The sequence below is a fragment of the Podarcis liolepis genome (genome assembly GCF_965112155.1).
Source record: "Podarcis liolepis genome assembly, chromosome: 13".
Lineage (NCBI taxonomy): Eukaryota > Metazoa > Chordata > Lepidosauria > Squamata > Lacertidae > Podarcis > Podarcis liolepis.
Genome location: NC_139573.1, coordinates 55,357,408 through 55,375,073, shown reverse-complemented (window position 1 = coordinate 55,375,073; position 17,666 = coordinate 55,357,408). Strand labels below are relative to the sequence as shown.

Below are 17,666 nucleotides of genomic sequence, written 5' to 3'. Positions count from 1 at the left end.
CTGGGTGGGTTTTTTTTTGGGGGGGGGGTGTTTAAAAAAGTCAGGGCCAAGCGCAGAGTGACTTCATTGGCCGGATCTTTCTCCTCTTCCTCCTGCCACAGAGGTGAAGGTGAGGGGAAGCAGTCCCCCCGGGCAGTGGCAGCAGCAGCAGCAGCAGGAGTCACCAGCCATTGAAGCCACGCTGCCATCGCTTTTAGCTCCACACCTGGCTCTTCCCACTGTCCTGACGTCGGGATGTTGCGCGTGTGATGTTGCATGCGCAACGTCAGCCCTCCCAATCTCCCTCACAAGTTGGGGCTTCTGAGATGGAAGAGTTCATTCCCATGTCCAAACTGATGTGATCCATGCAGAATGGTAGATTGTTCCACCACACCTCCAATGTACAGCTCCACATTTATATCACACCAACAACGCAGTGAAACAATTACATGAACTCTTGGTCATATGTCAACCAGTTCATATTCTCAGTATATTAAGCAGGTCTTGTAGATCTTTAAAAGCAGAAGCACTGTTGTAGTTTCCCCTAGTTCTATCAATATCTGTTAGCCCATGACCCTAGTTTGCTAGGAACAGAACAGCAATGGAAAGTAATTTCCCTTTTAGCAAAATATACCCTGCTTTATTCATGGATTATTGCTTCCTTATCTTTAACTGTTCATAACACTGGAGAGAACAGAAATATACTTTGGCATCTTAAAGGTGTGAAAAAATCTATTTACTGTTAGGAGGAGGGCATTTTCCTAACTAATGCAGGGATTGTTGTTGTTTAGTCGTGACCCCATGGACCAGGGCATGCCAAGCACTCCTGTCTTCCACTGCCTCCTGCAGCTTGGTCAAACTCAAACTAGTTGTTTAGTCATGTCCAACTCTTCGTGACCCCCTGGACCAGAGCACGCCAGGCACTTCTGTCTTCCACTGCCTCCCACAGTTTGGTCAAACTCATGTTCGTAGCTTCAAGAACACTGTCCAACCATCTCGTCCTCTGTCGTCCCCTTCGCCTTGTGCCCTCCATCTTTCCCAACATCAGAGTCTTTTCCAGGGAGTCTTCTCTTCTCATGAGGTGGCCAAAATATTGGAGCCTCAGCTTCAGGATCTGTCCTTCCAGTGAGCACTCAGGGCTGATTTCCTTCAGAATGGATCGGTTTGATCTTCTTCTCTCAAGAGTCTCCTCCAGCACCATAATTCAAAAGCATCAATTCTCTGGCGATCAGCCTTCTTTATGGTCCAGTTTCTAAAAGGTGCTAACTCAAGCCTCCATCTGTAGTAGAGATATTGTGAATATCCATTCCTGCTTCGTTTGTGAAACCGACATGCTGGCTGTTGTGGAGAAGTGTCCTAACATACAGTAGGTATCATGGAAGCCTCTTTTGCTCTCACACATACACCAAAGTGGTGACTTGTGTGAACAGTTAAGCTAACTGTTGGGGGATAAGGTGTACATAGTGGGAAACAATCAATCTGATCTATATTCTCTTGCTTAGATAAATGTTAATGCTTTTAAATGGGCAGCGTGACGCAAATTTAAGCCACTTATGCACGTAAAGTTTGGTGGGATAGGAGAGCTGGGGGGAAGTTCACACCTGACAACCAATGCGCCCCTTGGATTTCAGACAGTACATGGGTAGACGAGTCCCAAAGGTCCAGGACACAAATTTTCATGGCCCTCTAGTGGCTATGGTGGCTCATTTACCAGAAGTAATGTATTTCATGTTAAATCTGAAAGTATATACTCAATTCTGACCAAATTAAGCCTTCTAGAGCAAAATATACATCAGGCAGCTTAGTTTGGTCAGAATCCAGGGCTTTTTAGACTGTCTGAAACCAAAGGGGTGCAATGGTTGCCAGATGTGAAATATATTGGCATTGTTTTCAGCTCTCCCACCCCGCCAAGTAAGATACTGATTTGGATCAGAATTTAAAACATACAAATACTGATTTAGAAAGTAGCCCAGTTTGCAATCCAAAATATGCCTAGCGAGTAAGGTCCTCTGGGCATTTGATTATTCACCCTGAGATGCCACCTGAACAGCAATACATAGTCAGAAAACAGAGGGAGACGAGGCCTTTCAGAGGGAGAAAAGGTCTTTTGGACTTCCAGTGAATTAAAGGTGCAAGTCAAGTACAGTGTACTCTACTCTCATTTTTAACCAAATGGTGATCTAAGGAGGGATAGACTATGACAAGACACTTACATGTAACTAAGATCTGTTCTAGGTAGTCTACCGATGTTTTTAACATTTATCACCCATATGCAAGTATTGCCAATTGCAGGCACACAGATACACCTTGGCTCCCACGACTGAGTAGCTAACAATGAACATTAAAAGTTCGCAATGCAAGCCTAACATACAAAAAAGGGGTGACTGCTTGGGATAACCATGATTACAGTTTGCACATTTTCCTCCTTTTTGTGAAGTTTGAGGCAGTGGCTTCTAAACCAGTAGTGGCAGAACCTATCTATAGGCATGAAACACTCACAAGTGTCCTTCGCAGCTCCACATGTAAGGCATAGGGAGACTTGAAGCAAGACACACAGCAGAGTACGCTCAGGCACAAAGAGTTGAAAGTTTATTCCATAACAATATCCCACAAAGTAAACGGGAATTTCAAAATTTTCTGATTTAAGATACAGTAAGCCCACAACTTACGCAGGGGATACATTCTGGGGATCATGCCTAAAAACAAAATCACTTATAGTCAAAACCCATTGATGGCTGGGATTGCCAAAGTCATTTTTCCTGGATCCTCACCCACTTTTATTTATTCATTTTTGGCCATGCGTGTAAAGCTGAATGCACACAAGTTAAATGTGCCTAAGTTGTGGCTTACTGTATGTTGGGGGACGGGGTCAAACAGCACAAGAGGCTACTCCCTGGGGAAGCAGAAGGGAACCCCACACTGCTGGAAACTGAGACAGGAATAATAGCTTTATGTTTGGGAGGCTTCAAAGTCATTTGCAAAGTAATCTCATTTGGGAGGCTTAAGAATAAACTATATACACACACAAAAACAAAAGCATAGCTAAGCATCCCCCCTACAGAGGAAGCTAAAGCTTGTTACAACATCTGCTTTGCACATTTAAAAAGATGCAAGTTTGTTTCTTGGCATGTCCTTCTAAGAGGATCTTTGGGCAATGGTAGAAAATGCCACTTTCTGCCCGAGAGCTTACAGAGCTGCCTCCTGATCAAAGTAAACTGCTGTGGGCTGGAGTCCAAACTGACTGATGGTCTCCCTCAGGATAAGGCGGCTTCATACATCAAGGTCTAAGGCAGAGTTGGTAATAAAAAGCTCCATTCTGGGCAGGGGCGGCTGGCCTGAGGCAAAACAGGAAGGTGCCACCCGGCTGGGTTGTGTGGCGCCATCCACAAAGCGGTGGCAAGAACGGTGGGTTCCAGCCAGATCTTGCAGAGCACACAAGGTCTGGTGAGATTTCTGCAAGGTCGCACTGGAAGCTGCTGCTGCTGCCGCTACCGCCACTTCTCTAGCGGTGGCAGACGTGGTGGGGAGCCTATGAGGGTGCCATCTCTTGGGGTTCCACCACCTGAGGCAGCTGCCCCAGCCTGCCTCATGGGTGGGCCGGCCCTGATCCTGGGAAGGCCTTCCCTCTTAAAGTGTCCCTGCTTAAAGTCTTCCCTGAGTCCTGCCCTTCTGCCTGAATTGCTATGCATGGGCTTAGCAGGCCAGATAAATTGCCCACCTTATTCTAGACTTGTTTCAGATGTCAACTAAACACAAAGGAAGTGAGTGGGGGGGGGGGTTTGGGCGGTGCAGGTAAGTCAGATTCAGCCCACAACTTCCAGTACAAATTCCAGTGACATGAACAGAAATGCAAACAGGGGGGAAAGAAGATTGACTTCACTCCATAAATTATATGTCTATAAAATTGGAAGGGAAATCCAGGCAATAATCGGAAACTCACTGAGGGTCCTACATACATATGCAGCTGCAGACATAGACAGCTGGGTTGCCTTCTTGGGTAAGGAATGGGCTGTATTCTGGGCACATGGAGCCTTTTTCCAGGTCGCTGCAGATAACAAGGCAGTCCCAGCGTGCATGATGCTACAAAAGTGTGCACCCTTAAGAGGCTGTATAAAACTGCACCTATGCATATTTATATATACATAATATACCCTGGAGTGATTTACACATAGCAAAAAGAACACTATGTGCTTAATGTGATTTATTCAATCAGCAAAGAATTGTAAACACATTGTGGTAGTAAAATAGCTTTTTTAAAAAAAACCTACAGATACGGATCTCTATCATTTTCACATTTGGAGAACTGTTTCACATTTCCCCCTATTTATTCAAAAGGGGCCTGATGATAACCTATTGTATGGAAAGGAGATAATGAAGGCCGGTATCACTGCATGTTTACAGTATGTTTTGCACTTAAATAAATACTTAAAGGGGGCAGAAGTCACTGACAAAGAATATACAGGGATGAGAGCAGCTGATGTGGGAATATTCCAAGTACACTGTTGCATGCAAACAGCGACTTAGGTTGCAATCCTATGCATGTTAACCCAGCAGCAAACCCCAAAGAACACAGTGGGACTTATTTTTGAGTAGACATGAATGGGATTGTGTTATCAGGTGACTAGAGTGGAGGAAACTGCGGTCTGGTGCATGGACACCCAGGCCTTGCTTCTTCTGACACAGCCTCCTCCTTTAGTGGCACAGTGGTAGAAAAAGGGATAGAAAAAGCCAACAGTTTCAGAACAAGGAATGGGGATGGGGAAAGGAAGAGAAACTGGGATGTCAGAAGAGCATCTCGTCGTTTCACAAAACTGCTTGCTTTTTAGACATCCACGCTTCAATGGTAGCACCTCTTGTCTTTTTGTGTTAAAATAAATGAAAAATGAAGATGGATTGCTCATTTTAAAAGTAGCTTTCCCTGGCTCTAGAAGGCCACCTGATATGTAATGCCTGCCTTAAAATCTTTTGATGAGAGTTCTGCAGTAGACTTTAGTGCTAAAGGAGGTTTCTATCAAAAGCAAAACTACTATTTTCCCAGAAAATGGTGGCATCATTGTTACCCTAAGCTTACAACGAGTAATCAGTGTTCATGACCAATTCATGTGAGCAAATAGCTGCTAGGTTTTCGGACAAAAAATGTTTCCCGAAAAGCAAAATACGCAAGAGACATGCTAGACTGGATCAACAAATCAGGTATCTTCCTGGTGTGCTTATCTGCTCATATTACAGCAATGGAGTCTTTCACATCCACTGTGTTAATTAGCTGCCACTGGAGGACGTAGCTGGATTTCTTCTGAATATTCTATTTATGTAATGAAGTTCCGTGTAATAACATGGGGTTCTCCATAGGCCTAGCCTTGCTTTAAGGTTGACAAATGGGCTCCAGAGGGTCTGCATTAAAGTATTCAGTGCTCACTGTTCCATCAAAGCAAAGAGCCCTACTATCAACACTCTAGACACTGAGCTTCTCCCCAGAAAGCAGATGGATATAGAACTGATACCAGCTCTCACTATTTCAATACCAACAGGCCTGGCACACTCACAGACCCTTTCTGGCAACCACCAAAACCACCACCCTGCAAAAACATGCCGAAATTTCTACAGACTTCCTTCTTCCCAAACCTGACATTTCAACATGTCAAAAAACGAAGGTTCCAGGCATACAACGGCAGTGCTTAACAACATTATTATTACTATTATTTTGGATTCATGCTTGTAGTGCATGCTGAAGAATGCATGGTTGTAAGTCACAATAAATACCTTCCTTAACAACGAGGATAAAGACAACTGCAAATGACAGACGGCCAGTGCTCGGACAAGGGCCAACTTCAAGGTGCTGGCCTGTGCGAAGGAACAGTCAGAATTACTGTAAGCAAATCAGTGCAGCCACCTCTTTAGCGTTTACTGGGCCTGTCAAAGAGACAGCTATTAAGAATGGCAGTAAAGTTGATCAATCTCTATTCTTCTACAGAGGAGATACAGCTGACCTGTATTCCACAGAAAACAAGACTGAGGACTCAACTGCTGGCAAACCTCCAAGCGAAGATTACAGCTATTATTTTACTGGAGTGTAAGTTCAACACAGTGTGGCATTTACTCAGTAATAAAGACAGGACACATAAAATTCACCTCATTGACTAGACAGTTACTCTTCAGCATACACGCATAGAAATCTTTCAAATAAATAAATACATTACGTATGTTGTCCTTTTTCAGGAAATATGTTAATTATATCCCTTTTCTCCCTTAAAAGAAGCAACATTTCAGCACTATTTAGACTCTGGCTCACTGGAACATGATGGTTGATGACATCATTTGTAAAACAATGAATCTGTATTTAATCTTTTCTACCTTTGTTTTCCATCAGCAAACAATCTGACAATTAAATTATGTCTGCTTTACACTGAGTGAACAAGAAAACAACAAATTTCCTTTACTTTGGAACTATTTAACCAACATAATGAATCAAAATGTTGTTTAAGGTAATGATCCAGACAAAGTAGATAATTTCAACTGGTAGTATTTCAAATATATATTTGGGTGGGGGGTTGAACTGCCATATTTCATGTTTGTTGCAATCTTAAAGAAATAGTAATACATAACTTCAATGACACATAGTGTTTTGGTTTCTGTTTTGGTTTTTTTTTCTTTAAAGAAAATTTGCGGAGGCCAGGAGAGAGAGCTGCAATTTCCCTTTTCTTTGAGAACAGGGACAAGTGGGGTCTCAGTTTTCGACTAATGGAGGGGGGAAGTTGCTTTAAATTATTATTTCTGCTCCTGTTCGCAAATGGTTGAAATAAATGTATTGGCTTTTACAGGATAGCACCTTTTCAAAAATTAAATCAAAGTCAATAGCCATTTAATTCCCTTCAGTTAAAGGCTGAATTCTTACATTTGAGGTGCATCTGTTCCATATTAAGACATTGTTCAATAATAAATAATCAAATTGAGCAATTGGATTCTTTTTAGCAAAGCTACTAGCCCGTGTAGCCTCCACTGTAGAAAAAAAGACAGCAGAACAAGACAGAGAATTAGGCATATAGGAATGTTTGCGACCTGCTACCAGTACAGACGAGGTGTGGTGAGAGAGCCCTTGGTGTGGTTCCTTGATCAGACTGCTCTGCTGCTTCCTTTTCACTGCCATAAAGCATGAGGAATGTAATGAAGTGGTGCTTCACTGCAAGAGTCTCAGTCGATGTCAAAAGTGGATCCTACAACACAGCTTCCCAACATAGTCTTTTTGGCATTTACAGCAACAGGTGAGGCTCGCCTTGCTCACCCCTCACAGGTGAACCTTCGGGCTTTGAACCTTCAGGCTTACTTGCTTCCTTGCACTTTCTGATCGTATGTGCCAGCATGCTTATACCCGGATACATAGCCAGACGTATCCACCAGATCTTCACGTCCTGCTTTGCCTTTGCCTTTCCCAGTGGGATCAAATCTCTCTTTATGGGAACCAGTGAAACGTGTTGTGTCTGTAAGCCGTGAGACAGTCGGAGATGAAATGGCTTTCTATTAGTGGGGAGAGAGAAAGACAGACAGAAGAGAGCATTAACAATGTAAATAACACACACACACACACACACACACACACGTGCATGAATATATATGTAAATCAAGGTACTATAACTTCATGGTCCTGAGGACCTCTGTTCTGCTTTGCTTGTTCCTTGCAGACCATCAACCATGACTGGCTCGTGGGTTTGGGTACCCTAAACAAGACAGGATGGGGTTTTTTAATGCTTGGTCAATAACTGGGATCAAATGAACCCTCACAGTGCTGACATGTTTCATTCAAATCTTCTATAGCTCCATGTTCCAGCAGTTCCTCAAGCATAATGAGATGTGAATTGCCATGTGATGTTTCAGCCGTCCTCCTAAATCTGGTGGTGGTGGGGAAATGATGTTTATATTCATAAGTTTTTGGGGGGAGTAAATTCTATCCCTGGTCTACATGAGCACTTCTAAAACATATGATCAAATGGCAGTCAGCAGTTTTGCTGGTGCTTTCAAATACAGTAGGCATTGCTTCTTGAAATGCCCACATTGTTTGACAGCTGAACCACCCGTGATGTAAACATCCCAAGAGATTTAGCTCCTTAGAAGACCTGTGTCTAGAATCAATAGAACTCTGGGATGAGTTTTAAAACATAACCCAGCTTCCACCAAGAAATGGGTCAGGTGTCCTCTCTGTGGTCAAAGCATAGGCAGAAAACTACAGCAATGGTGCTTACCTTTAAAGCCCTACTCAGCCTAAGACCTGAAATAACAGCTGTGGCCACACTCATCTGCCCCTGTACTGAGGTCATTGTCTAAGGGTCTCCTCTAGCTCCCTCCACCACCCAAGGCAAGGTGACCAGAGACAGAGAGCTTTGTCGGGGGTGGCACCCCAAACCAGAGGGCCTGGGGAAATAAACACACATTTGCCAGATGCTGAACAGTTAACATTGTTGGCACCAGGCAGATATATTTTTATCTGCACAGGCTTTTGAATATATTTTAATGTAATAATGGTTTTTAATGTTTATGTTTTATATTTCTTTTGTAAACTGCCCTGGACAACCTGGAAAAGGGTACTGTAAAAATCTTGACATTGTTCTTGTAACTGTTATGTTCTTTTTACACTGTGAGGTATTCTTGACCTCTTGGCAAACATTTTGGAAAGCTCTCAACCCAGTTTTAATTTATTCACCTTTACTTCCAAATGATGTCATCCTTGGGAATTTTTATTTTTGTGACTTTATTTGGAGAATTACAACAACAAAAAATAGATTGATACAACAAATTATGCAATCAATCCAAATGTGTTTTGAAAAAATTGCATAGTGTCATCTATGTAGCATAAAATGAGTGATGAGATCTCTGTCTGAAAGGTCTTATCTAAAAATAGACAGAAAGGAGAGTGGGAGATGGAATTGTGTGAATAATATATTATTATTTCAGTGAGAGCAACAGGTTTAATTACAGTAGGATATGAGGACTGGACTTTAATGTGAACAGAGTTGCTTCTACATCACTGCAGAGGATTGTGGGACACACTTAGTTCACAGGGAGAGTTGGCCACGTCTAAGCATGAATGTTTGGACAAGGAAACTACTTCCAGCTTGATAGCTAGACCTTAACCATCCTGCCCTAGGGGGAAGACTAACCTGCTTGAAGGGCTGGCCCAGAACGTTTTGAAGCTTGAGGCAAACCCCACTGCACCCCACTGCAAGCATGCGCTGCTGCCTCCTTCTCGTCTTCCACGGACACACCATGCTGCTGCCATGCCCCTGTCTCCTCCACAATGGGTGTGCCCTGCCACCACGCGCACACCCCCTTGCCACTGCCACAGGGGATGGCTTTGGTATGCCCACAGAGGAGTAGGTGGTGGAGATTGGGCAGCAGAGATGGAAGCACAGTTGCACAGGCAGAGGAGTCAGCAAGCGGCATGCTCCTTGGGCCCAGGTCTTCCGCCCGAGGTGTCTGCCTCACCTTGCCTCATGGGTGGGTCAGCCCTGCCTGCCTGTGTAGTACAGCTCGCCTTGCCACAGCATTTTCTTACTATCTGGCCATCATATAGGAGGCCACGTCAAAGGTTTTTAAATTAAAGCATTGCATTTGTCTTCAGTGCATTTATGGGAGGTGACCACGCACACAGTCCACTATGTCCAGGTTGGCTCCCCTGCAGCTTTCAATACTGAAAAGGAAAGTCATTATTTGGGTTTAAAATAATTAATTGATTAAAAAACTAAAACAATTTCCCCCTTTAGCATGTGGCAGAAATTTAAGAGGGATATCTGATACTTGAGCAAATGCTATTATTTTCACTGCGGACTGGTGCCAGTAGAGATTTTGCCAGTGCCAAGAAAACAGTAAGTGATGCAGGACCGACCAAGCCATGAGGCAAGGTGAGGCAACTGCCTTAGGAGGCAGGATCCATGGGGCAGCAGATCCCACATATAGATCTTTAGTCGTCCCCCCCTGTTCCCGATGTAGGATCTTCACTCATCCCTTCTTGCCTGGCCAGGGAAGGAAGCGCCATTTTGTGCCAAAATGTCTTGGGCTTGCCCTCAAGACTGGGGATTCCTTCCAAATTGCTCCTAACTGAGTAAACATTGGGCTTTCCAAAGTCCACCCAAAAGGCATGATGGAACATTGCCAGGTCCTTTTTCAAAGCTGGTGGCTGCAAGCCTTTCTGGCCACCTCGTAGCACAAATCATTCTGGGAGACAGGATGACTGAACATTCTGCCTCTAAAGGCATCTACTTCAAAAGAAAAATGGAATTTGAGCTAGGAAAATCCATGGCTCTGCTGGACGTGCTCAAAAGAACCTTGGAGATAACAATTCAAATGGCGTAAGAGTTTCCATTCCTTTCTTTTTCACCGCTCATTGTGGATGCTGTGAAATTTATAGGTTGGATGGAAGAGTTCAAGTGCCAGCTGTTCTAAACTTGATTAATGTCCACCACGCTTTGCATATATATCAACCAAGGCATCAAAGAAACAGCAAAGGTCTCCGATACAACAGTGGGGTCAGCCTTTAAGACACCACAGATTCAGTTCTCTGCAGTTTTCCTAATCCATAGCAATCAACCATGTACATGTCACATTATTCTTAAGTCAAATCTCAGCTTGTCCAGTAGCTGTGCAGTCAGAGGCTTCTGGTGGGAGTGCCTGCTTCACTGCTCAAGATTGCATTTTGAATTTGGGGCACCTTTGTGTACACATCACGCTCTGAAGTCCACAGGTCCTAAGAGGCATTGACCACATTACATGAGTTAGGGTGATTCTATTCCCAGGCACTGGAACAGGTTGTCCTCCTTCATTGATCAATCTTAGGCTTTCATCATATTATGTTCCACTGAGGTAAGGAGCAGAGCACGGCCCTCCAGCTCAGCCATCACCTCAGCAAACTTCTCAGCTTCAGTTCAATTTCTATAAAGTGCCATGGGTCTTGAACCAGGAATAATGGCATAGCTTTCTCCCAGTAGTGGGTGGGGGGTGGGTGGGTGGGCTGCCACAGCTTACCTAACCTCCAGTTGGTTGCTACCACTTACCAGGAGATGGAGTCAGTGGTGACATCAGTGTATTGCAAATGCACCAGCTCAGCTCGGCTGGCATATTTGTACTGTGCCAACCTTTCTCCTCATCTACCGCCTGGTATGTCGCATAAACACAACTGACCAGAGGTCAGGTGAGCAGTGGCAACCCACTGCTGCTTACTCCCCACACCACCATGGTATTTGGTAAGTGAGCCTTTGGTGCCCTTAAACCCATAATATTGTTGATAAAGCTAGTGTGAAAGAGGTAGTGCCACTGCTCACTTGGCAATGCCATGGGCTGGCGATGGCTCACCTTGCTTTGTTAATCTTCAGAATCAGCCCTGGATTTTGAGAGTAGAAGCAAGCAACTCATTTCCACAGTTAGGACTGGGCTGCAGCTTGGTGATCGGATACCCAGTGTGGCTTAGAATGCACCAGAATGTGCAGCCTTTGGGGGGTGGGGGATAGGTAAGCAAAGGAAGCCACAGTGATTGCCCCTTCGTACTTGTATACAGTAGGGCACATGGAATTTGCCCCATCTTGGAAAGAGCTCAAAGTTCTCACTTTCCATTTAGCTGTATGTTGATGAGCACTATGCAGACTACATCAAAATTCTTTATACACGTGGCAAAAGGAAACTAAATGGCTGGAGTATTGTTCTAAAAAAAGGAATGATCAACTGACTAAGCTTGGGCAGCTCAATCCTTCCAAATCCAACTATTTGGAGACTGCACCATGCCCCCCTTGACATCGCTGACAGCCTACACACACACACACACACGTCACTAAGCTTGGAGTAGAATGGGAAAGATGCAAGAGTGAAAGAGCTCAGTTTATTCTCGCTGAAGACAGTCAGAAGCTGGCTTCATCCATTTCTACCCTTGCATCATTCACTCATTTAGCCACAATACTAGATTCAGATAGGTAGCCGTGTTGGTCTGATGCAGTTGAAATATTTTTTTAAAAAAAATTGTGACTTCTGTTTCAGTGTATCTGAAGAAGCACACAAAAGCTTATACCCAGAACAAACTTAGTTGGTCTCTAAGGTGCTACTGGACTATTTTTTTATTTTTTATTTCATTTAGCCACGTTATGTGTGTGTGGGGGGGGTGATATTTGCTGGTACAGTGGGAGCCACACAATGCCCTGGTGCAGAGTGGAGGCTGCTATCTTTGTTCTGAACTGTTCCATGGCTCATATGCAAGTGGCATGTTACCAAAGTCCTACGACGCCAGAAAGCCCACATTCTGAGAATTATGCAGCAGGAAAGACAGAATTTCTGTATTTTGCACATTTTAACTGAAAACAAGAAGAAGTTTCTAGCAGAAATCAAAATCTTTAAGCATTAGGTGAACAGGAATATTGGTCGTTAGGCTACAACTCTTATGGAATGTCCTGGCTTCGCAAAAGCTGCCCTGCCACAGAGAACATTAGAGTGAAACCAGATGAGCATCCTGCTGGGTTGATCAAAACTTCAGGACTCTTCCTGAGAGAGAAAATGAGAAGCCTATGATTTGAAGAGAGGCCTTAGAAAAGAATGTCAGAGTTACTGAGCACCAGGCTCCCATACCGTGACTCCAGCTATGACGGGGGCCTTCCCTTCGATGAGCTTGTGAATTTCTTGCACGGCTTCTTCATTGCTCTTGTCTTTGAAACGCTTCTTGGACAGCTCCTGAAGTGCTTCCTTGAACTGCTCAAAAGTAATTGTCCTGGATTTCCCCCTAAAGCAGACAAAACAAAAATGGGAGACGTTACAGAAACATCTCAATGTACCTGTAAGGATTACTGCACAAACTGTATTTACCATGTGGGCCACTCAATCTCCTGGTTTCCATGTCCTCTGCCACTCTTAACAGAACATCTAAACTTAGGTTTCTGCTCTAAAACAGTTTTACTGTCCCCACAGCTTGCCTTCAATGCTTTGGAGAAGTCGAAGATCCATTTGATGTCAGAAAGAGAGTAGATTGTGAGAGGCATCTTCCCCTTTGCTATCAATCTTTGTTATTAACAGTGTAGTGCCACTCTAGGAATACTTTGGGAAGACGTCGCTGCTCTGCTAATTTTCTCAAAACTGCAGGAGGCTCTAGGTCTTAGTATGGAACAGGGCAAGGGCAAGCGCACACAAACTCCACTCCACTGTCCCTCAGTCTGTGGGTTGCCCTTCAGAGGGAAAACACCAGTGCTCCAACTTCAGCTTCAAATTTGTATTCAAGAAGAACTTATTTTAGCTGTCTTAAATAGTATTACTATTTTTTCAGCTGTGCTCTTGGGTCATTCTTTTATCCAGTGGCCTAGCGTGGGGGGTTCAGGGGGGCCCGGCCACACTGGGCGCAACATCTGGGGGTTAGGGTTAGGGGGCGCAAATCCACGGGTTAGGGGGCGCAAATTACTTGCCTTGCCCCGGGTGCTGACAACCCACGCTACGCCACTGCTTTTATCTTAACTACGTGCATGAATATTGGCCTTGATCTAGCTAAAGTCAATCGCAGGCCTTACAGGGAAACCCTATTCTTGTCCACTGAAAAATAAATTCCAGTGAGTTCAGTTCAATGGGGCTTACTGGTAAGAGACATCGGGTTGTAACCTTGTCCAATGGAACAAGCTTGCTGCAACTTTCTTAATCCCGTTGCTTTCAGTGGGACCTCCAACACAATCTTATGGTGGTTTAGTTAGAATTTAGTTCCGCAATGCTCAGTTGGGGGGCTTACTATCAAAAAATGAGAAGAAGGTACTTAGGCACAAGGAACTTGGGGCAACTGGCTTTTAAGAAAGAAAAGTGGCAAGATGACAGCAATAAAAGGGGGGGGGGCGCCAGGAGGTCTTTTGGGAAGACTTTTGATATGCAACAGAAATGGTCATCTTGAGGATTTTGTGACCATTTTTTTAAGCAAACAGTGTTCACACACAAAAACATACAGGTCACACCTTTCCCATTCTGCTGTGTTCTTAAATTACAGCGCATAACGGTAATTTTTTGTTGTGTCGTCACTGACTGGCAGGTAATTTATCCACCTGGAAATCTGCCCTGAGGCTAATCAAGTATCATCCCTGTTCTTGTGCAGATGCCAAGAGATCTGCGAGGAGCAGTTAAGTCATGACCTTGGCCTTAGAGCAATGACTTCAGCAGAGGAGCTGTGCCCTAGCTCTGTGCTGCAGCTACACAACTCTCCAACTTCACCGAGGAGTTTTTAAACCCCTGCTCTTCTCGCACCAAGGAGCCACACATGAGCTTGTCATCCTTGTTACACATTTTATTCGGTTAATCCGTTACCAGCTACTGACACAGTTATTTTAGCTGAGTTATTACTTCAGTAATCAGTCCTCTGTATATTCTCTTCCTTGTCATTTCTCTGGTTTCAATGGCTTTTGAAAAGTATCTGAAACATACTGCATTTCTCAGCTCAAAACTCAGGGGAAACCAGTCTGACTGCTCTGTATGTCCACTTACTCAACACACATGGTTTTTCTCCACCCACCCACAAACATAATGATCAGACCAGACTCATGCATAACAAACACTAAACCAAACCATGGTTTACTGCAAATGCATGTAAACCCCTTTCCCTAAGCTGTGGTTTGGCTCACAGGCATACTGCTAAACCAATCTGTGCCATCCTTAGTCCATTTTCCTGGAAACTTAAAATAGCTCCCCTCCCTCTCTCCTCTGACCCCGGAGTGGGAAGTTAAAAATAATAATAATAAATACTATTGTGGGGACTTCCAAATTGGCCTCACTTCCAAATGGTCTTACATCTCTCCTCACTCTTAGTAGGAATCTCCCTTCTCTGTAGTGGCATCTAACATGGTCACACAAATTCACAAACTGCTTCTCAGCCTTCCATGCTCTCTCTCCCCCCCCCCCCCATGTTGTGGAGCTAAAATCCAACTCTCCTATAGGATGTGGAACTGAAGGTGAACTGAGGACGACAGGCAAAGGCTGAATACTCTGTTCCCGTTCTACACTTTCAGGGATTTGAAAGAGGCAGAATCTGCCTCAGGCTCAGAATTATTTGTCAATAGTCGTACCACATAGAAACACGAGCATAAGCCAGTTAGGCAGTGACTGCCTGACCTAATTACTCAGTTTCTAAGATAAATCCTAAAAGATATTGAGCAATATCTTCACCAAATACTCACACATCTCTAATTCAGGGCAATTTATTTTACTCAAACTGGACTGAATGTTATATTACATAACAACACCCAGGTGTTTGGAGAACTTAGGTTGTAAGTGGGCTATCCGTCCAGGGAAGGTGCTAATTCCAGTTCATTAAACCAACCTGTCTGAATTAAGGAGTGATTGGACATAACCTTGGCTAAAACTGGGTGGAAAAGCACCTGGTGACTTGCTGGGAAGTAGAAAAGATGAATGAAAACTGGATCATTTGCAGAGCAACCAGGTTAAGAAAAATACATTCAAGGAAGGTTTAATGCTATAGCTGAACAGAGTTTAATGTGAACAGAGCTTTGCAAAGACCCTGGCAGATCAGTACAGAGGTCTCCTGCTAATGCTTTTAAATTCAGGCTATTCTGTGTGATTTGTACAAATGAGAGAGAGAGAGAGAGAGGAGGAGGAGGAGGAGGAGGAGGAGGAGGAGAGGGGGAAGAAGAAGAAGAAGATCACACCATTTTCATCAAAGTATTTTTATCTCTCAATATTATGTTTTCCTAAAATGCAGGTTTAAATATTCAGAAAAACACACTCTATAGTTCTGCAGCAGAAGGAACAAGAACTAGTATGACAGCGAGAAAGGCTCCAGCCTGCAAATGCTAGATCACATGTAGACTGCTTTTCAAAACAAAACAAAAAGGGGGAGAACATTCTCCTGTGTTTTTTCCTTTAAAATAATGAATGGAACTAGAGAGCCAGTCAGAAACACAAAATGAAAATATAAGCTATTTAAGAAATGTACCACATTGTGAAGAAGAAAAGGGAATACAGGAGAAAAGAGAACAAAAACAATTATGGTGTAAATAAAGTCTACACCAAGCTTTGAGGATATAAACTCAGTGATAATAGTCAGTAGTTCTGACCAGAAAATGAAAATCAAGATGAAAAGCACTACAACAGGACAAAATGAATAAAGCTGTAAATAAGAGAAATAAAACTGGGAAATTCTGAAGCTGTGGGGAAGATAGATTTTCTCTCCCCCCCCCCCTTTCCCCTGGGGGAAAATTGTCATTTTAAGGGGAAAAAATCTATATATTCAACAGTCACATAAAAAGGTTTAGAGGTTATGGAATATGCTGCTTAGCATATAAAATATCATCCTCTGCACCAAATAATGTGTATGTCTTCATTATGATACATCCATGTATGACATTGTGCTGACACTGGCATATTGGTTAACCCTGTTAATTCTCTCTCTTAATTGGCTAAAAAGAAATATTCTTTATCTGTTTGCAGGGTGCGGGACTAGGTTACCACCAGGCCTCCTCCCAATTCAGTCATTCCCTGTTTATGGTAATGGCTGCTAGTAGGGTAGTTTGTAGTGGTAAAATAGTTTGGGATGCTTGATGGCTTCAGTTGCATAGACTGCATACATCTATTCCAGTGAAGAGGAAAATCTATGACTTCCAAGGTGTCAACTTGGAAAGCACTATGAACAGAGCCTTTTCAGCTATGGCCCCCTCCCTTCTATTGGAACTCTCTTCCTAAAGATACCTACTGAATACCTTCCTTGAATATTTTTAGGTAGTGGGTTACATTTTTTATCCCGCTGGGCTTTTGATACTTTTTGGTCTTCTTTATGATGCTGAATCAATTTAGGAATTGATTTCAGAATCTGTTTTCATCAGCTGATTTTTATATTAGTTTAAATATTTACTTTAGTTCCTCCAGGCTAGAAATTAAAGTAATAAAACAGTCTAAAAAGACAGGCCTCACCTCCTGCACTCAAACAGCAGCACCTTTCTCAACTGTGTTCAGCTGTCAACTGTAATAATAGGAAATGCCTGGCCTCTGCGAAATGGCAAAGTCTATATGGGTCAACAAGGAAAGCCAATTGCACTAGATAACTGTACCTGCTTTGTAGGTACAGAAACCTCTACATAATTCTCATCCCAAACACCCCAGAGCCAATGCCAGAAGTCACCATGACCAATTTCAGTGCTAAATGAAGTGAGTTAGGATGAATGAGCAGCCTGAAGCTTTTGTAGGCAACTGTCTCCCCCCATGGCTAAGAGGGCCAGAAAAGCTGCCTTTAAACAGAAGAGGTTTCCAGTACTGGGGAGTAAAATATTACACATCCTAAATGGGAAATAAAATATTAACAAAACAAGAATGCTGCTCCTATCACTCTCTGTGTGTTCACTGCGCCAGTGAGGGTCAGATGGCAAAGCAACCATGACCTCTCTATTATTTATTCATTTATATAAAGGTAAAGGTAAAGGGACCCCTGACCATTAGGTCCAGTCGTGGCCGACTCTGGGGTTGCAGCGCTCATCTTGCTTTATTGGCCGAGGGAGCCGGCGTACAGCTTCCAGGTCATGTGGCCAGCAGGACTAAACCGCTTCTGGAGAACCAGAGCAATGCACGGAAACGCTGTTTACCTTCCCGCCGGAGCGGTACCTATTTAACTACTTGCACTTTGTGCTTTCGAACTGCTAGGTCGGCAGGAGCAGGGACCGAGGAATGGTAGCTCACCCCGTTGCGGGGATTTG

The 17,666-nt window shown here is 43.6% G+C and overlaps 1 protein-coding gene across 1 annotated transcript in view; it reads right to left on the bottom strand.

Annotated features, from left to right (window-relative positions):
- Positions 1-2,546: 2,546 nt before the first annotated feature.
- TPPP (tubulin polymerization promoting protein) overlaps positions 2,547-17,666 on the bottom strand; it is a 50,437-nt gene continuing 35,317 nt past the window's right edge. Inside the window, exons 3-4 of the mRNA XM_083473376.1 lie at positions 12,574-12,724; positions 2,547-7,491 (exon numbers count right to left, since the gene is read on the bottom strand). Of these exons, the coding sequence (XP_083329502.1) occupies positions 7,297-7,491; positions 12,574-12,724 (346 nt within the window). The 3' untranslated portion in view covers positions 2,547-7,296. The remainder of the gene's footprint in view (positions 7,492-12,573; positions 12,725-17,666) is intronic.